Consider the following 22,271-nt stretch of genomic DNA (forward strand, 5'->3'; position numbering starts at 1 on the left):
TGATAAAATCAAGTCTGGGTCATACATAAAAATAAATCGCAAGTTGATACATAATAAAGGGAACAGATTGAAGATAAAGAAAAAATATTTACACTATTTACAAAAATAATATTCATCCAGTATGTATCAGACATCTATATTTGCAATAAAATTCCTAATATTTGTGGTGATTAGGAAAATTTAATGATCAATTTTCAAAAACAAGAAATATATTTTATAGTATACATTTTAAATCTTTCACTACCATCTACCACTTGAATATTTTTGGCGGACTTTTGAGAGCACCACCTATCGAAAATCGGTAAACTTTCCGGACGACCAAATATTAGGGGTAACTTTATTCTACAGGTTTCAGGATGTTTACTGAATGAGAAAGTAATGAAAGTGCATTTCAATTCTGTAACTTAGTCTTGAAATTATTTGGAGATAATAGCCTCTTGCCCTACTTTTTAATTTTATTTTATGACCGCCGTTGAACAGTCGACCCAATTTTTGGGTTTACGACAACTAATGTTCAACGCCGTAGCCTTGTGATTTTGAACCAATCCAGAAGACAAGGAAACTCCTGGATCGGTACCCCCCAGAGGTATTGATTTGTTTCTTGCCTACTTGAAACAATTTTGGTGGCGTCAATCTGTAACGCATTCTTTAAACCAATTTATGATTTCGCTTGGCCGGGATAACCTGGTTGGTAGGGCGCTGGACTCACGTTCGTGAGAATGGGAGTTCGAATCCAGTAGGCAGAAGACTCCCCGTGTAGTACATGGTGACTGGTGCTCGCTAAATTTGTCCGGTATATACCTATGGGAGTACTGAATTGGAGATAGATCGTTCTCTGGTTCAGGTCAAAATTATGATCGGTGAATGAATGTATTTCCACCATTTAACACGGACGGGATATATGGTTGAGGCAGAAGTTGAATTCCTGGCCATTGATTTCGCCGCAGGAAAACAAGAATCGCGACCTCTCTGTCTTAATGGCCAAAGACAACAACAACATGATTTTGCTTATCACTGATCAACCATGTGCAATATCACATGGCTTAAAATATTATAAATAATATAAAGTTTTTACTACATTATGAAATATTTTATTTGCTGATTTTTTTAAACTATTTACAATACATTATTTAAATTTAGAAAAATAAATATTACAAATATCACAATTTCGATAAAGAATTTTGATTCTTGATTTTTTGAGTTTTGGAATACTATAAATTGCTGAAAGACCACCATTCATAAGGAAAATGTATTAAAGGTAAAAGAGAACATGAAAATTGTAATTTTCAATTCTATTCAGTTTTTTTAAAAATTTATATCAAAATGTTTGTGGTAAACAAAGCTTGAAGTTTAAACTTTACATACTAATCTAATTAAGTTATTAGACATAACATTTCCGCATTCAAAAAGTTGTAAAATAAATGTTCAAAACCTTCCCTAAACTAGTATATATTTGTAGTGATTTTTTTAAAAATGTAACCGCGTCCGTTAAAAAGTTGCAATGTTTATGCGTAACTAGTAATTTTAAAATAAATGTTGTTGCTTTTAGTGTTTGTAGTTTTGTAATTTCATTTTAACCCCTTACCGATCGGTTAATTTTCAAGAAAACAGCCATAAAAGTGCCTATTTTTTGGCTTTTGTATTTGTATTACGTATTTGATTAAAAATATCCTATCTACAATTACTTTAAAAATATCCTGGTACTGCCATCTGGTGTGTAAAATGAGAAATAAAATGTTTTTCGGGTAAAAGAAATTAATTAGTTTTATTCTTATTGGAGCGTTACTACTGAACACTCCAGCCCGTCAATATCACGGGAGCGAGAAATAGAGGGCGAAACCTCACCTCGTCATTTTCACGGGAGTGAGAAGGAAGGGGTTGAAGTCTGGAAAATCAACTGATAAAAATATAGCATTTGTTTTAAACTTAAAAATTTTCTTTGTTAAAAGAGTCAATTCATAAATGTGAGAGATATTTTTAAATTTGAATTTAAGAAAGATGATCACAATAGATCTTTAAATTTTAGCTAAACTTGTTGGTCATACAATAAACTCCCGATCATTTGTCAGCGTTTCTATGCAGTTTAGAGAAGATTTGGAGCTCATAATCTGCAAGCTTTCCTTTCACAAAAGAAAAACTATTTTTAACACATAAAATGCTCGAAAAATACTGTAAACTACCAGTCTCAAGTCTGTAACGGACTCGGACTGAATCTGTGGATTACACACGGAATTTACTTTTTCATGGTAGTCTTGCCACCGATTATCATGTACAATCAAGAGTTTAGTACAATTTCAAAAGAATTGAAAATTTTAATTTAAGTTCTCTTCTATCCTTTAGACTAAGTTTTATATTTTTAAACTAATCACTCTGTAATTCTTCTCGTTGTCTATCAAGAACTACGATCAAGAGATTGCTCTTCAGGATGCAATCCACCTGCTTGTTATTTTTCTCACAGATTTTAAACAAGTTGTTGTTTTTCAGGTGAATTGGCACTCTCTCGCTCAGCTTTGCGCCTTTTCTCCCATCGAAGAAACCATGGTTCTGCGAGCCAAACAGAAGCTGCAGCAACTTGGGCAGAACCAAGTATGATTTGGCATATTAAATAACTGCTTGTTGTCTCCAAGACATATCCTAGTGAAGAAAAAATAAAATTAGTTACTGAAATTGCTATTTATGTCAATGTAATATGTTAACACTTTGAATACTCCGGTTATAGTAATCAGATCAGATTGAGAATAACAATTTGTCCACCTTTATCTGCTTAAATAATGAAAATGTCAGAATGAGAATTGAGTTCATTAAGAGAGAGAGAGCTTGTTTTTGAGGGCAGGTGAGATTAACACGTTCACGCCAGGAAAAGTGAAAATACTGGTACGGGAAAAGAGAAAATACTGGTAGAAGAACTATTTCAATATTAGATAATATTCAGGAGGAGTTAATCTATTCCCAACAATAACAATTCACTGTAAGGAAATTTATCACGGTGAAGAGGCAATTTAATCTAGAAATTACATCCGTTAAAAACAATTGGCAGTTATAGATTTTTATTATTCCGCAGATTTTCGGTTAATTTTGTCAACTTTTTAAAGGGCTCAACACGAATCAGCTGTAATAAAGTGGCGAATCTTATAAGACTTTGAATTATTTAGAAATAGTGGCGATCAAAATCCTTCGAATTCGAATTAAATAAACCGAGAATCATACACATACCTGCCAACTTTTACGCATTTGGCGTAAAATTTTATTTTTATATTTAAAGTGGTAGTAAATATATATTTTCTTTACTTTTAAAAACTTAATTTTTAAATGATTTTGATCACCACTATTTGTAAAAAAATTGAGCATATATATTAATATGTGTTACTACCAGGGTCGTCAGCTTAAGCTTTTTTCAAATACAGCGTATTTTTTGCTTAAAATTGAAATTTTAATTCCATTTCAATACCACTGGGAAAAATCATAATGGAAGGGATTAAAAGTTGGCAGGTATGCATACATTAACCCTTTCGCGCCGACTGTCACAAATACGTGACAGCATAAGACCGTATCAATCAGGGTAAAAATATAAAACTGGTAATCAAAGTATTTCTTTAGCAGTTTATTTGTGGGCGGAGTTATAATTGTTTGATTTATTTAATTCACCATTACTTTGTTCAAAATAAAACTATTTAGTTATACTTTGAATTAACATTGATTATATATATGTTTAAACTAACAATAATTAAAGTAAAAGCAAAGTAAGTCTGTCAAATCAGCAACGACTACATTTAAGTTACCGTTTTTTATTTAATTGCAACTTGATTCTGATTTTGCACGAATGCTTTTCTGAATCACCCGTCCCCAAGGGGTTAACAGACTACCGATCGAAAATCTATGTTAACTGTCCGGAGCAAGTAGGTATCTCTGGATTACGTAACCAAACAAACCGATCAATCTCAACAAATCACCCACTTATCAAAAACTTGTGAAAATTCTCCCCAGACGTATGCAGGCTGTCACCTGTGCTTAACACGTTGAATGCCATTGGGGTCACCGGTGATTGGCGAAGCCAAAATTATTAGAAACACACAATTCGAGTAAATTTTTAATTTTTTAATATTATTATCGTTACTAAAATGGTTTGAAGAAATTAATGCAATATAGAACACACAAAAATAGTTTTATTTACATACACAGGGATGCCAACTTGCTCCGGACAGCGAATAAATATTTTCAAGTGGTAGTTTATTAATTGTAATTCTTGGTTTAATGAATTCAATTCGGTAGATTTTTATCCACCATTATTTCTAAACAATTCGAAGGTTTATATAATTCACCACTTTTTTCAGATATGTCATGCTAAACTTTTCAAAAAACTATCAAAATCTATCTAATATTTGTAAATTTAGTTTGTAGTTATTTACCGTTGTGGTTAGATGGGCAAGCCACTTAAAATTTGCGTGGCATTCAACGGGTTAATAGAAGACCAGTATCGTATTAACATATGTGGCTCTGGATTCCTTGACTACCACAGAGGTGTCTAGATACTTTTGGCCAGATAGGGTATTTATAAGGTACAGTACCTTATAAGGCACAGTACCTGAAGATAAGGCTCAGTATCTTAACAAAGTTAAAGTTGTACATAACGGAGAAAAACAGGCATTTTTTACATCGCTTAAAAAAAATTGGTAACTCTATTATTTCATTGTTATCATTTATCTTGAACATCGAACATATTTCAATAATATCAAATTATGTATCAGGCTTTGAAATCTTTCAATTGTTGTATTTTTAAACTCATGGTTATTAAATGAATAAAAGGTCCACTTAATTTCATCACTTATTTGTATAAAGGTGTTTTTCTTGTTATCTCACACTATGAGTCTGGCGTGTTTTCTCTTCAAAAAAATAAAATATAGTAGTTTGAGTTTTTCAATTACATCTAGAAACAAGATGGGAATTTCTTTCATAATATATTAAAAATATTTATCTTTTAATCTGAAGTTTAACTAAAATGTTTTAAGAAAGCTAAAGTGGCATGTAACACAAAGGAATATCAGCATGGTTTAAACACGTATGTACTCAGAGTGGCCATCAACCGGAAAAAATTTAAAAAGGAGCAGACAAGTATTAGAGAAGCAAGTTATTTTTACTTAATCCTAGCAAATAAAGCGTATGGCCAAATTAAAATAAGTCTAAAAAGATGTTAAAACTGCCTAACTTAATTCCTATGAAATTAAAACCTTTAAAACTGATTTTTTTTTGTCACCACTTTCTAAATTTTTCCTAGTTGTGGCCATCCTGGAATTATTACTTTTCTCAGAAGCATTTTTTATATCTTTGTTATATTTGTGGTGGTGGTTTAATGGATACGCTATACGCTTTTTTTTCAATTAAAAATTTAAGAAAAAAAAGACATAAAAGTGGTCACGTGGTTTAAGTACGAGTAATCTTGAGATAGTCTGCGGACAACGAATGCTCACTTTAACCAAATAATATATAACCCGTAAAACTGTCATTATGCCAAGGACGCACGTGTTAGTTGGAAACGCCCAGAATCATTACCTGACAAAATAATGAGCTTCTTCAAACATTATGGTAAACTCAAATAATGGTCTCATGATTAATTATTAAGAAAAATGACAGCTATAAAAATATTACAAGTTAACGGCTATAATATTATGTATAAGGCATGCCATCAATTACTTCTGGTATTTTGTCGCTAATTGCGTCATCTGTCAATTATCTGTTGTAATAACTTCAAGAGAAAAGCATGTAACTAAAATTTAAAATAGACGTTATGAATGCATTGGATGTTGTAAATGAAATAACATTTTACCCATTAATTCATTAAAGACGATTTTTTATCCGACAATCAGGCAAAATGTGCTACGTATTATAAGAAGAGTAGTAGTACATTAAAGTTTTAATTAAGTAGATATTTTATTAATGCTTAAATTTTGAAAAGAAATCACAGTTACATGTTTTCAGATAAAAATTAGAAGCTATAATACGAAAAATTTAGTAAGGTGGTTAGTTACTTATCTCAAAATTGTAAACCTAGATCTTCATATATACAACAGTTTTTATAATTTTGAAAAAAAAAAAACTCGTTTAACAAGGCACTGACGAGTGTCAAGACTCTTGTGTCAAGCGCGGGGTTCGTACAGTCCTTAGAAAATTAAAAAAAGTGGCAGTAAAATTTTGAAAATAAAATAAATTTTAATAAATTTGTATTCATCACTATGCTTAGTATTTTTAAGTAAATGCATTTATTCGCGAAATTCCTTGTACTGAATTTAGCTCATTTGTAATAATTTAATAATTCTTAAATGGAAGAAATTTGCAATTAGTTAAATACTAATTAATTAGTATATTAGAAGTCAACCCCAGGAACCATTACGATTGATACTTAGATTGAGAAAATCCGATCAATAGAATGAAAGTTATTCAGGGTGATATTTTTTTTTATTTTGCACACTGTCTTCTTTCTCTAATATTTAAATGTGTAATATGCTGTCTCTTGTAGGAGTTGGGTATAGTATATAATCCTACGCTCCTACATCACTTTTAATTTTTTCTGTCTCTCTTATGTTCACGTTTTTTTTTCTTTTCTTTCTGATTTTTCTTTAAGCTGCTTATTGGCTGAATACGAATAGTTCGTTTTGTAAAATAAATCCTTAAAATAAGATAATTTTGCAACCATCTTTGAAAATATTATAGAATAGAACTGTTACTTAACATAAAAAACGAGAAGTCTGGTAGCAAAATTATTTGATTCCAACTTATTCCGGGAGAAATAAATTATTCATGATTGCTAGTTTTTTTTCCTAATTATAAAGCCAGTATTTTCTAGTGAAATTTCTTTCTAGGAAATACATATTATAACTATTAATAAAATTTTTGGTTGTCATAGATAAGTTAATTCTTTCTAAAATAAGTTAAAAAATTTAATTTTGCGTCCAGTTTTTTTTTCTTTTCATGTAAATTATAACCCAGGAGAGGTAATAATTACTGCTTACTTACCCATGAGAGGTGGGCCACTTAAAGACATGAATCCTCCAGATACTACTGATATACTATAAGCCAGTGCTACTTTTTCTGGACTATAAGCATCAGCAAACATAACTACTACCAGGCCAATATAGGCACCACAGCAAAATCCTAAGGCAGAAGTTGCAGCCATTAGAGTGATGTAAGTTTTGCAAAATGGTAAAGTAAAAGCAAAAGCTCCCGACATAAGAAGGCCTCCGATGAAATAATATTTTCTAGGACAAAACTGAAAGTCAGATATCCAGGCACAGAATATTCGGCCGATAAGATCAGTAAAAGCTAAAACAGACAATAAAGATGCAGCTTCACCTTGAGAAAGACCAAGAGTTGTAGCACGATATGGAAGGAAAATTTGAGTTCCTGGATACCCAAGGGCATGAAAAAACAATGTCACCGTCATTATGTAAAATCGGCTATTTTCAAATATTGATTTATCAATGTTCAGTTTCTTAAGGCAAGGTGAGAATTTCCACTTCTTTGGCTTCGCAACATCACATGTTTTTTCAAGAGTCTCACTAGAGTCAGCGCTAGTAAAGTGTTCTTTAGTTAGAATTGCACCAGTAGTAGGACCAAAACTGTATGAGCTCAAGTACATAAAGGATGAGGCTCTCGAGTTCAGAAGCTTAGGATTTAAGCCTAATAAATTTGGCAAGGATTCTGTGCTTACAGAAGAATTATAAGTTCGATCATTTTTTCTTGAAATATCTGCTAAATGAGGAGAAGATCCACCTCTCACTAATCGATCATTTAAAGTTTTAGGAGAAAAAGCACTTATGTGCATGTTAGGTCCAGAAGAATATAGTTCACTGTTCTTTCTACCAATTACAATTTCTGGGCTATTTAATTTTAAAGCAAGTGAATTGTCCAAAGATAAATCAAGTCCTGACTCAAAGTGAATATTTTCACTTAACATATCTTTATTAGGAATATCATCTTGAATAGAATTATCTCTATATTCCTCATCTGAACAAAGTGTGTCTTCTCCACAAGAGTCTTCTGCTTGAAGTGGTTCTATTTCAGAATTGTCTTTTATACTAGGAACTATTGTTGGCAGATGCTTTTGATGCCACTCAACTGGTTGCCATAATGACGCTCCAACACAAGAATGAAGAATCAGACCTCCCATTATAAGAAAACAACCTCGAACAGAATATACGGAAATAAGTTCAGTGGCAATCAATGGTAGAATTATACCACCTATGGCATTACCAGCCATTGTAAGTCCATTGGCTAAACCTCTTTTTTGGTAGAAATATTTGGCTATCATTGTAATACCAGGAGTGAAAGTACAAGTCAATGCTATACCTAAAATCATAAAAATTTTCTATTAGTTTACATTAATTTCATGTTGTCAAATTTTAACCTACGAATAGCCGAGGTTCAAAATTAATTGCCTGCCTACTGTTTATGAGTCGAATTGTTGGAGATGAAGATAACGTATTTCAAAGCATACCTTTCTTTTCATAAATTAAAATTAAAATTACAAAGGTATGCTAAAATGGGTCATTTCCTAAATAATTGAATATGGGAGTAATTAAAAGAAAGCTGGATATTGTTTTTAAAAAAAGGTGATTTAGGCCCTATACTGACCGCAATTTAAGTTTGTCCCCTCCAAAGAGGTGAGATTTAGCCGCCATCATAAATTTATTGACAATGAGAGGATGCCAAAGAAAAGGTACGCTTGAGCATCATATAGTAATATTAGTTATTAAGGTAAGTATCAGTACAAAACTATTCATCCCATAGATTTTGATATGATCCAATTCGATTCAGAGTAAGAAAATTACAAAGGAAATAATAACTCAATTGTCTATAGATATGTATTTCAGGCGTGCAAATAGTTGTAATCAAACTTTGTACTTTCTTACGCTTGATACTTACAAAATCAACTATAACTTATGAACTATTAGTCCCATCAACTTGGCTTTGTGTCATTCGATTCAGAGTATAAAAAACATCATCGTAAACAATAACTCAATGGTCTATATAGGAATATTTAATTTTTTCTCCAGTTTTTGACTTTCTCTCTTCCTAAGTATACTCAGATAGTGGCTTAAGCCAACGCCTCCTATAACTGAAAGCCTCCACACGGTTTTTTATAGGTAGTCCGATCAGACCACTGTGAAGGCTATCCACTTTCCGAACGAGTCACTTAATACAAAATCTAGTTAAAATAAGAAAGTGGTAGCAAATATATGACTAAAAATTTGTTTTATTTATGAATATTATTGGTTTGCCTTACTCACTTGTCAAACCACTACAGGTTCAATTCTCAAATATATATGATCAATTTCTCTCAATTACTTTTATAAAAGGTTTTGGGTTCATGCGCACAACTGGTTCACTTTTTAAACAGTCTGCGCGGACTACTTATGAAAGACCGTGTGGAGGCTTCTTGATGTAGGAGGTGATGCTTAAGCCTGCCAAGCCGCAAACGTCAGGTTTCAATATTGTGCCGGAACCCCAATTTTTAAAACAAGTTCCAGCTTTCCTTTAGTTATTTTGGCAGCAAGCTTTTTTTTTTTTTTGACATGGGAATTGGTCTATGATTAGAGCTGGTTAAAAAATGCGATGGAATGATATAATTAACATAATTTTTTAAAAAGTAGTTATCAAGTTTTTTATCTGGAATATTCAGCTACGCTTAAAGCTGGAATTTTTACAGGTCCTTTTCAGTTGTCAAGTTGGGCATAGTAAAAAATATATTAAGTTAATTTAGGTACCATAAAAAGGAAAAGCTGAGTGGATAAAGTGTGTTACATTTTCAGAGTAGCTACAATCAGGGTATGAAGAAATTGTTATCTGTTTTAAAATGAATGGGGTATTATTGAGGCCCTTCCTATAAAACGGACTGTGACGTGTGTGTGGCTGAACTAGTACGCTTGGCCAAAGACGACACCACTGAAAAAACAAGAAACGCACCCTCTGCCTTAAAAATTCCCTTGATTTCAAGCAGGCTTGCTGGTATTGGCAAATGGCATAAGTAACAGCAACAACAAAGAGTAAAAAGGAAAACAAACATTGTATCAGAACTATTTTGTTATAGATTTATTCGAAGGCTAATAATCCTTTACCTACTTTATTTATGTCTACCTAATTTGAAATAAAAATTGTGCAAGCATACTCAAAGTTAATGTAGATTCGTGGTCAATCAAATAGTATTGCATTTTCTGTGGTTTATAATATTTTAGGAACAAGTATTGCCTGACCGGATAGTCAGAACATTGAGCCCGAAAGTTAAAACGTTTTTTTTTCATTGTTATTCATGAATATTCAGTAAAGTGTAAAAAATAACAAGTTTCCTGAAATCAGAATAATCCAAACAATGCCAACAAGCATCAATATACTGGAATTAAATTTTTACTTAACCACCATTATTAATAAGATATTTCCAACTTCATAAATTTCACCAGGTAGCGAATCGTAAATTGAGCAAAGAATATAAAACAGTATAAAGAAATAATAAAATGTATAAGTTGCTCTTTTAATTACTCTTTTCTAAGCACTTTTTATCCACCAATTTTTGCTGTTTACTTAATTAAACATTGAATTCACGCTTCATTATGTAGATACAGTGTGATTACAAAATAATTTTACCTACATATTGACACCCTGGGAAGCATACCGTTTGCGTGAACAGAATTAATTTTTGTGTATGGGTATTATAATCTATGTGCCCAAAAATTATACTAAAAACAAATGGGTAGCTTCCACAGTTACAAAGTTTCGAGTATGGTTAATAGCTCCCCACCTTTTAAAGAACCCATTTCCAAATGGTTAGGAAATCCTGGCATATACAAAAAAGTAAAATGATTTTTTTTAAAAAATAATCATTTTTATATTAATAATCTAATTTTTTTCGCAGAAATAGATTAATCCTTCTCTTCCTAAATAAGTATGTACTGTGAAGAAAGTTGGATTAATATTTTAACTGGTCTGTTAAGAAACTGCAGTTTTAATTTCTTAAGAAAATCAATAAATTTATACATTTCTCATATTGTTGCTTGCTGGTTTTCAATTATTTTAAAATGATATATTAAATAACGTGAAAGTTATTACCATAAGCCGGATAATAAATTGCTTAAAATGATTGTTTTAATAATTGATGATGCTTCTTTTCAAATAGTATCTTCAATTTCTTAGTTCGAAGAGACCTTCCTTCGGGTTTGAAAAGAGATTCTTCCGTGCAGTTTATTCCACGGTTTTTTCTACTGTGGAAGAATCTTACAATTTTTGTGCTCTAAGTGACATTTTAGGGAGTTTATATGCAATTTATTTAACAAAGTATAGTAACAGTATTAAGGTATTTACGAAATTTAAATTTTTTTTTCACCTCTTCGAAAGTCACATGGTCTTCACTAAATGGAAAGTCACATCTATTTCACTAAATTCTTCATTCGAAATGAAAAATATTAAGCTGGGAATTTTCTAAACAATTTTTAATAAAATAATATTACTGCATTGATTTCGCAGGATTTTTTTCAAATTTGTTATTTATTATAACCTTTTTTTAAAAAAAAATTAGTCCTTAGTATGTTCTTAATAACGCTTTCGATAATTTAATTCATATAAATTATTTTAAAATAATAATATGTCATGTTTTATTATGTAAAAAAATTAGTTGCATAAGTGCAAAAAATTTGTTAATAAAATAATTTAATAAAGATATCCAGTAAAAATTAATATCTTTTACTTATATCTCTATCATACATATCCATTCACCCGGCAGCTTTTAAGCGCCACAGTGATAGGGCAATTTCTTTCCAAAATTTAATAACCTTTCATCTTCGTGAGGGATGAAAGTGCATATATATCAAGATGGAAAAGAGTAAAACTGGTAACAAATACATTTCCTTTTTAGCCTTTTTTCGGGAATAATAAAATATCCATAGCTACCACCTTTTTTTTAGCGGATACAATACATAGATTGAATCGCTTCTTCCTCGAAAAATAATTAATAGCAATTAATTGTTTATTGTCGAGAATAGATTTTTTCTCTCGAAAATTATCTATTATTAAAATAGTTCTACTGCCAGTGCTTTCTCATTTCAGTCTCGTTTTCAGTCCAGACCCTGCCTTCGGATCGGTATCGTCCTTACCAACTGCTGATATTTTTCTTATTACTGGATCTTGTCAAATAATATCACTATCATAAACACAAATACTCCTACCCATTTAGGCCCACATCACTTACCATATCTATCATCCCCGATCTTACTCTAGTATCTTCTCACCTTTATCCAAACTTGGTTCCACGACTAGAAAATGGCTATTTCTCCCTCCACAAGTGCAACTATTAATTTCTCCAACAAACGTATCTCACCTCCTATTCAGTTAACTCTCTTTAACACGTTGAATGCAGAGATGCCAACTTGCTCCACTTTGAAAATAATATTTTTCTAGTGGTGACGAAATTTAAGTAATTTTTAGTTCTGCATTTTAAATTTTAAGTATTATTTCAACCACCACATATCGAATATTCAAAGTAGCATATGAAATGCTACTTTATTGCATGCGATTTCTTCCATTGTCAACATTACAGGCGCCCACGGGCTCAAGCTCATATGAAGGAGACATTTGTCCGCTTCGCTGACAGACACTCCGTAAGAAACACCAGTTCAAGTTCAAGCAGTGATTTCGTGGTGACTATTTTAAAAAGTGAGCGTAATTATCCTTATTTTTCAGTTTTACTATTCAATTTGCTACCAATTTATTAAAACATTTGCAGAAAGCGGAGCAGTTAGCATCCCTGTGAATGCCACGCTAATTTTACGTGGCTTGCCCGTCTGGCCACTCTATAAATAACTGCAAACTAAGTTTACAAATATGCCGGCCAGTTGGCCGAGTGGTTAGCGTGCCTGACTGTGAAGCCAATGGCTGTGGGTTCGAATCCCGCTCTGGTCATGGATGTTTTTCTCTCTCTGTGTTGTCTTCTGATGTGTGAATGTATGAATGCGGCACACCCTATGAACGGGCATTTGTGGCAGTGTGGCTTGTGTAATGTTGCTCATTACCGTCCCACTGGGTAACGATAAATGATCAACACTTCCGGCATCTTCTAAGGCGAAGAACGAAAGTTCAGTCTCTGCCGTTATTGAAAAAAAAAGTTTGCAAATATTACACAGATTTTGCTAGTTTTTTAAAAGGCTTATCATGATATATCTGAAAAAAAGTAATGAATTATATAAGTCTACGAATTGTTTAGAAATAGTGGTGGATAAGAATCTACTGAATTGAATTTATTGAACCAAGAATCACAATTAAAAAACTACCACTTGAAAGAATTTATTCGCTGTCCGGAGCAAGTCGGCATCTCTGTGTATATAAATAAAACTATTTTTGTGTCTTCCATATTGCATTAATTTCTTCACACCAGTTTAGTAACGATAATAATATTAAAAAAAAAAAATGTACTCGAATTACGTGTTTCCAATAATCTTGTCTTCGCCTGTCATCGGTGACCCCAATGGCGCAACGCACAAACTCAGTGCCGGTCACCGGTGACCCCCATGGCATATAATCTTTTAATGAAAAAATTCCCCAAGTTAATTCCCTCAAAATTCTCGGTACTTACTACACATTAAATATTTCTTTCTACTGCCATTTCCAATACCTAAAAAAAGTGTTTAGAAAAATTAATGCACTCTATCACGCAATGGGGGCCCCGAACATATTACCTCATTCAGATAGTAAACGCTATCATCAGAAGTACGTTAGAGTATGGCAGCCCAATCCTCTTCTCGGAGTCAAAAATCACATCTCTGAGTAATTGAAACAATCTATAACTCTGGATTTCGAGTTGCAACTGGCCTCCTACGTTGGACACCAATCCCTATTCTGTACGAAGAAGCTGGCATTACTTCAATATCGCACAGACTATTTTTAGCAGCAAAATATTTTTACCTCAGCCTCTGGTCCCTTAACTCTCACTCCCCAATGAATCACCTTTTCTATCAATACCATTTTACCAGATTTAAAAAAAAAATTCCAAGTCTTCCAGATCACCTGGAAAAAAAGTGTCTCCGTAATGAGTTTTTCTCTGACAGATATACGGAACTACCAAATTTTGATTTCTTCGATAGCAGCAAACTAAGCAGCGAAATAGCTATGCGTACCCTCTTTCATGATTATCTTACAACTTCAGCTCTTCATCATCATCAACTCAACCAATCCATGAATTCAACTCCTCTCAACTCGAAGCACAGAGGATAAAAGCGAGTAGCACAGGTCCTCTCCACCAACTTCACCAAGTGAAAAGTTGATAAAATTATTCAAAAATCTAAAAATTTAGTTTATAGCTCTTTACCGTTTTTTAAAATGATTCGTGGAACCGGAAGCAGTTGGTCTTGCACTTCAATGACCAACACAACAAAGGAAATTTTTCAAGCATCGTCTAAGCCCACATAACAGATAATAGTTTCTGTTTATCACTGTCATTTTCCTGTAACACTTTAACAGATATTTTAGATTGCTTTAGATGAGTTGCTATCTGCTTTAACTACAATTGGATTTTCCACCGATCCCTCAAAATTATTATAATGCTGTATGAGTTTTTGTCATAATATGTATTTCAGGTATTTGAAAAAGTTGGCATAAAACATTCCTTATCACCGCAATAACTCGATAACTCAACGCATGTAAGGATTTAAGTTATGGCTGAGCCGTGGTAGCCAAGAGGTTAGAAAATCGGCCTCTGGTCCGGAGTGGCTGAGGTTCGATTCTCGACTCTGCTAAATCTCACCAAGTATGTGCGATATACGAACTCATGAAATCGTAATAGATCGCGGAGCAGTACCATGGATATACAGATCTGGAGAAAATTTCCTTCCCCTTCACATCTATGTCTAAATTGAGGAATTGGCTTCAAGAATGAGTGGTGCTGCCCTCTATCCGTAGAGTTTTGAGCCAAGACGTATTACTTCCACCCTTGCGGTGCTCTCTTGTCAAACGAAAGGCCCATCTGTCTCTTTTAATTTGCGAAATGCCAAATGCTGGCGAGTTTTGTCCAAGTGTCATTAGAAACAACAAACAACATCAGAAACAACAGTATGATATGGCTTGGGAGAAGATTTGTAATATTTAAGTACAATTATTGGTTTGTTCCACATTTTTACACTATTGATAAGCGGTAATATACTGTTTGTAAAGATATTCCCTTGAGAAATCATTTACGGAAATAAAAGAATAAATGAAATGACTTTTTTATAAATAAATAAATTAAAGAAAATAAATGGAAATCGTTTTGTTTTGTAAATAAATTTCTGGGAAAAGTGAAAAAAAAGCATTTTTACAACACAATTGCAATGAAAAATGCGTGGAATTTTTTGACAGACATTTTAATAAAAGTGATAGTTTTCATCTTTTATCATTATTACCTTGAAGAACTCCGTAAGAAATATAAAGATATTCGAGACTTGGAGCAAAGGAGGACATGGTCAATCCAAAAAATCCAAGAAGACCTCCAAAAATCGCAACTCTTCGTGGTCCAATGGATTGAGCTAGTACACTTGCTACTGGTGCTGTAAAGATAAATATTATCTTTTAAAACAAATCATTAACAATGAAAAGCTTATTTTCAAAATAACAACAATAATAATATAACGCTATACTTTTCGACGAACAACGCTATACTTTTCTATCATGTTTCTTTATATTTTTTAAAAAGATTTCTTGTCTTTCTCCTCAATCCATTTCAGAGTGTCTGGAAAACTTGAAATGGTGGTGACTAACATTTCCAACCTGTCAATTCTTTAAGCTAAACTAAGAAATTTGTACTTAGGATTCGGTTTGCAAGGTTTATAAAGTACAACGAGTTAATTTTACTACATATCTGGATTCTGATCTTCATGATCTTCCCTGAAATCAGAGCACAAAGATAATTTTCCCTTTTAAAGAGACGGCAAATGGGATTGCAGTCGTTCTACCATACTTTTAAGATGTGTGTACAACTTGTTATTTTGCCAATTCCAATCAGGGTACTAGTAGTACTTAATAATTAGAAACCATCCAAAATCAGACGTCTCATCACATTTCTCACAGTAAAAGCTTGTTCAAGTCATGCGTCACTTAATTAATGTTGATTCTATTCCCAAAACCATTCAAGAGAATGCTACTATAATACGGAAAAGGGTTTTAGAGAGATTACAGTATTATAAACTGCTGAAACTTAAAAACACAAAATGCTTTTTACAGGTGACTTGGAAAAAGCTAGAATTCCAGCATGAGGCGTAAGTTTTTCTGCCCAGCACAAATCCCCTAGAATTGCTGTATTTGGACATCCATTTACACCTTGACTTGCCTGTCAGTAAAACTGATATGAGCTCATTTAAGATTATGACAATCGTTTAATCAATTTTTGAGATCGGTTGTCCCTCGGAAATTTGAACACGCGTGTATACTGACGGTTCACTGATGAATAGCGAGGAGGGAGCAGGCGCCGGAGTTTACAGTGATTTACAGTTTTTTTCTTTTACACCCCTGTTTGTGCTCCCCTTTCTCAGTTTGACTGTGAGATTGAAGCAATCTATATTGCCCTGAAGCAATTATTGATACAAAAAATGCCTTCAGTAGAGCTGTGATTTTCTCCCTCTCCAATTTCTAGTAAAAAATAGCATAACTGATAACTCTCATAACTCCTTCAACTACAAAAATATGTGAAAGAACAGTCCAATTTTGTTACTTTCGAGGTGGATACCCTCTCACTGTGGAATCCCAGGGAATGAAAAGACTAATTTTCTGGCATGGAAAGGAATACCAATCTTACCAAAGCACTTCTACTAAGTTAACGAACTTACTTACAGTGAGGAAGGAACCCGACACGAGCTGTTATCGCAGGGACGACCGGGTCATTGTACTAACTGAGATATACTTTTATCATAACTTTTGTATGAAATTATTAAGCACTTGTAAATAATTCAACTAACACTCGTTCATAATTATTTAAGCTTTGTAAATAATTTCTTATAATTTACTATTGGTTGCACATACTTTACAATTTGATTTTATTTTACTTGTCTTGTGCTAGAGTTTTATACTAATCAAATTAACTCTTGGCACAATGGAAATTTTCTTCTACCCTTTTTCTTCTACAACTTTTGACTCTATGAGTTACTAATTATACAGAGTATTCCAAAGTTATCTTTACATCACCTGGCTTGAAATTGATTTCAGACTGGAAGTGCTTAAGGCCACCAATGGTGCGCATGTTGAAGTATACTAAACTAAACTTTATTAGTTGCAGTAATACATGCAAAAGACAGAATATAAATATCTTGTTTATTTTCGAAGTTATGAATTTTTGAAGTTGTAAAGAGAATTTTGGAACACCCTGTATATCTTCCTAGAATCAGTTAGTGTTGAGATATCCATAATATCCAGCTGGGGATTAAAGACCAACATTCCCATGAACAGATACGTAAATACTGGCAGCTGAATCATATCCTTCTTAAGAATTTTTTGTCTTGAAATAAAAAATAAAAAAAATTGCCGCACTATATTAGACAAATGGCCATTTTCTCTTGCCATCGTGACTCTTGGACGACCTTGCCCATCACCTTCTACATCAAAAAGCCTCCACACGATCTTTTATAAGTAGTCCGCCCAGACTATTTAAAAAGTGAACCAGTGGTGCGCATGAACCCAAAACCTTTTATAAAAGTGAGAGAAATTCATCATATATATTTGAGAATTGAATCTGTAGTGGTTGACAAGTGAGGCAAACCAATAATATTCAAAAATAAAACAAATTTTTAGTCATATACTTGCTACCACTTTCTTATTTTAACTAGATTTTGTATTAAGTGACTCGTTCGGAAAGTGGATATCCTTCACAGTGGTCTGATCGGACTACCTATGAAAAACCGTGTGGAGGCTTTCAGTTATAGGAGGCGTTGCCTTGCCCAGGATTTCCCTTGATGGATCCGGTATCCTGGAACTGTTTCCATTAGTTACACACGACACCGGGCGCAAAATTGAATTCTCTACAAATCTGAACCTGAGATTGGCAGCCTCCCCACAATTCACCACCTCATTCCATCATCTAATCCTTAGTGGTTACTCATTTTTACTGTTACAATTTGAATTTAACCTATTGCTGTAAAACAACACCAAGAAATTCGCGAGGTGTGCTAGCGAACGAAATACATCTTGACTTGACTTGATATGTATTGTAGCAGAGTACGTGCCCGCGAAGCGGGCATCTCACTCCAGACCTGAAAGCGAGACAGAAAAGAGAAAATACTGGTAGGAGAGCTATTTCAATGTTAAAAAAATATTCGGGAGGAGTTAATCTATTCTCAACAATAAACAATTCACTGTTATAAATTTTTTCTCACCGAAGAAGCAATTCAATATAAATATTGTATCCGTTAAAAAAATGGTAGCTGTGGATTTTTATTATTCTTCAAGAAAAACCAAAAATTGAAATTTATTTGTTACCAGTTTTTACTCTTTTCCGTCTTGATATATATGGGCTTTCAGCCCTGTCTCACTCCTTCTTCTGATGTTATAATAACATACCCTCCAACTTATGAGGATTTTGAAAATAATTCTTTCTAGTGGTAGCGAACCAAAGTAGAAATTTTTAAAGCAAATGGATCTCTCATAAAACTTTTATCAGAACTTAAGAATCTAGCCATATGGCCTGCACTTTTATAAGTAATAGTGGACAAGTTAAGCTAAAATTAATTTTTTTTAAATATTAAGACATTAATTTTGCTACCGTCTGAAAAGAAGATTTCTGAAACTACGGAAATTCCGTAGCACTTGGAGGGTATGTAATAATCGAGACTAGAGGGCTTTGGCAAAGAAAAGGATTCGAGAATCGGCTGTGAAGCCTCTGTTAAATTACAGTCAAATCTGGGTATAACAAATACGTCTTAACTTACGAGCGCTTATAAAGCCTGTTTCTCTACTGCCTCCGCTTGCACACACGTTTACGCTCGCGTATTTGATGTATAAGATTTGCATTTTTGTCTAAAAGCAGTGGTTTTAAATTCAGCTCAGTTCTTTTCATAAAAATCGAGAAAATATGCAAATTCTCTTAATTTACTTCACCAGTGTATTTATCGTTACATATTATTAAACTAAATATCTCAACATTATATGAAGTCACTCAAATATGATATGATCAGTAACTTAAACTAAAAAACTAAACTAAAAAAAAATGAAACTGAACTAAAAAATAAAACTAAAGTCTTAGCTAACACTAGAAAATATTAAAATATTGCAAGCATAAATCTCCCTCCACTTTTTTTCTTCGTAAATATTTACATGATGGTTTATTTTCATAACAATGGTTTGAATTGGTTTAAATGAAGGATTTCAGTAAATAATAAAACAAAGTAATTTTAAAAGAAGTATATCAACTTGCAAAGAATATTTTTGCAGTTAAATGCATTAAACAAAATTGGAGAAGTATTTTTAAATGGTGATTAGTAAGAAATTTAAATTAATACTGACTGAAAACCTTTATATTAATCAAAAATGTTGAAGTAGTTATTTCCCAAATGAGACGCCAAAATAACGTCAAGAAGAGAGTGGGCTATAATATCATTTTCATGTTCAACTCAATTGGCCCATTTTTTTTGTCTGAAGAAGTGATAAAAAGAGCGAACGATTCTTGTGAGGAAAAAACCCTTTACGTCAAGTGTTCCAGATGGCTCTTAGAGCTCGCGTCACGGTAATAAAAGCTGCGACAAGTGACTTTCTTTTTTTGACAACACACTACAAAAATATTGCCATTTATGCGTAAACAAAAGATAGATTCACTGTATTGAATTTTGAAACAATATTACGCATTGATTGTTCATATGAAATACATCCTTTTTTAAGGTGTCTGCAAATTGAAAAAAAGAGCCACTTATTTAAAGACTTTCTCTTAAGCTATTTAGATCTTTAAATTGATGATATAATTTCTTAGAATACGTTTGAATAATGCCAAAGAAAATTATTCAAACATTGAAGTGGATTGGCTATAATTCGCAGATAATTTTAAAGTTTCACTTTTTGTATAATACTAGATTGAATATATTTCATTTGCTTACAATCACTAAGAATTTAGTACTTTTTTTAAATTTTTTATCATAATTTTGCTTCAAAAATAACTTTTAATTTAAATATTAGAGGTTTGAAATTAATATCTTATATCCGCATACACACTTATTGTAATCTCATTTACTCATCACACTTACTAGTTTCGAAATTAACCCTTTGCATTTCAAGTGCTTGACCCATTCCAAATAACTGTTTTTTGGGGAAAACAAAACATTTTGAGATGATGTAAGAAGTTGTTATACCTTAAATGGGGTTACATTGCTCAACAGGGGTAACTTTGCCCATTATCTAAGAAAGTTTGGACTACAAAATTGTTCATTAGCCTTTGAATATTCTGCAGATAATCAGGGCTGTTGTTGCATAGGGTGGAATTAAGAACCAAAATAACAGCTAGTTAATCATATGATTTCTATCCGTATAACATAGTGGCTTTGAGGTATATAATTAGGAATTTTTCATATTTAATTTTCGTGCAATTTTTCTATTGAGTAATGTTTATCCATGAACCATAGGAAAAATGTGGTTACTTAGTTCATTTCTTACTAAGAGTCACCTAGCGTCGAGACGGATAGTATGATGCGATACTGATTCTAACAGTAAGAAGCACGTTTTTACTAAATTAATTTATCATTATTGAAATTAAAAAAAATCATTTAACGGCACCGAGATCACACACATAACAATATAGTTAAGTATCTAAAATCAGGAACAATTTATTTGTCGATATAGAAATTAACCACTTTTCGATATCTAAATAAAGGCAAGATTCAGTATCGGAATTAAATATTTTTTCCAAATGTTAGGCATAGTTACCGAATAGACACTATTCGGTAACCACGCCTTACCGTTAGAATAAGTACCTAGTGACCATACATACAGACATATAAAAATATTGGATAAGAGAATCTCTCTTATGATAACTAACAATCGTGGGAAAAGGGCCGCTTACGGCCTCAGGAGCCCAGATAAATATCGATGATGATGAACTAACAATCATCATCATCGAAATTTATCTGGGTGTCTGAGGCCATTCATGACCCTTTTCCCATCCAACCTTATCTATTAACTTTAAATTTCATCTATCTGGTAATTGGAATGGAAATTGAAGTGACAATAAAATTAAATATTTTGTATTTTACATAAAGTTCCGTTGCTACAAAAATAAGCTGCCATCGGCCTGAGGTTTACCTCTTCTCTCAAGTTTTCAAAAGTAAAAATTTCATTAAATCCTGCTGTGTTACAATTGATGGTCTTTTCTAAAACTTTGCAATATGATAATCAAAGAAATTACAATATGATAATCTAAGAAATCTATCTGAAGATTGCGATGTACGTTCTTGTTTCGAATAAACCATCTTGCTTTTGTTATTTTTCGGTGTATTTTCTCGCATCTTTTGCCATTTTCTAGCAGTGACGAGTAAGTTAGAATGGGTCGGATCATTGAGATGTACAGAGATGCCAACTGCTCCGCTCTCTGGAAAAGTTTTAATAAATTGGTAGCGAATTAAATAGTATAACTTGTAAAATAAGCATAGTTACGCCTACTTTGAAAAATCAGTAACCAAATAATTAATACTTTTAGGTTACGTGTTATATGATTCTTATAATTTTTGATATTTAGTGGTGGAAAATTTAATTAAAATTAAAAATACTAAACTAACAATATCTTAAATTTCGTTACCGTTAGAAAATACTATTTAGCAAAGCGGAGCAAGTTGGCATCTCTGGATGTAGTGTAAGCGCTTAAGTCTGAGTTTCATTTTAACTAACAATCTTATATTAAAAAGTGGTAAAGGGTAAAAATTTTAAAAATCTATCGTTCCCGAAAATTTTCAGGATTTTTATGAATTGGAGCCTAAATAATTTTTCTAAAGATAAAATTGAAAATAATAATTTGAAATCGTGTTATTAGGATTTATTAAGTAACCGAACTACTGAGAGTGTTTCTTATAAGAGATTCTCGTCAGTTGCAGACACTTCCCGTTAAGAGTTAATTTATATGCTTTATAAATGTACTTTTATCTCATGCGCTTTAGACATAAGTATTAAAAAAGTGTGGTAGATCTTAAATCTTTTTAGACTACTTAAAATAGTTTAAACGTTTTCAGATCCGATCTACACAATTGTTCACCCCACCAAATACAAGATTCCTACTACCTGGAAAAATTAAAAATTGATGACAA

General features: G+C 32.5%; 1 protein-coding gene across 1 annotated transcript in view; it reads right to left on the reverse strand.

Annotated features, from left to right (window-relative positions):
* Positions 1-1,068: 1,068 nt before the first annotated feature.
* The window catches only part of LOC107438134 (monocarboxylate transporter 12), a 105,443-nt gene continuing 84,240 nt past the window's right edge, over positions 1,069-22,271 (reverse strand). Inside the window, exons 2-4 of the mRNA XM_016050333.3 lie at positions 15,411-15,554; positions 7,009-8,340; positions 1,069-2,634 (exon numbers count right to left, since the gene is read on the reverse strand). Coding sequence (XP_015905819.1) covers positions 2,462-2,634; positions 7,009-8,340; positions 15,411-15,554 — 1,649 coding nt within the window. The 3' untranslated portion in view covers positions 1,069-2,461. The remainder of the gene's footprint in view (positions 2,635-7,008; positions 8,341-15,410; positions 15,555-22,271) is intronic.

Source organism: Parasteatoda tepidariorum, chromosome X2 (genome assembly GCF_043381705.1).
Source record: "Parasteatoda tepidariorum isolate YZ-2023 chromosome X2, CAS_Ptep_4.0, whole genome shotgun sequence".
Lineage (NCBI taxonomy): Eukaryota > Metazoa > Arthropoda > Arachnida > Araneae > Theridiidae > Parasteatoda > Parasteatoda tepidariorum.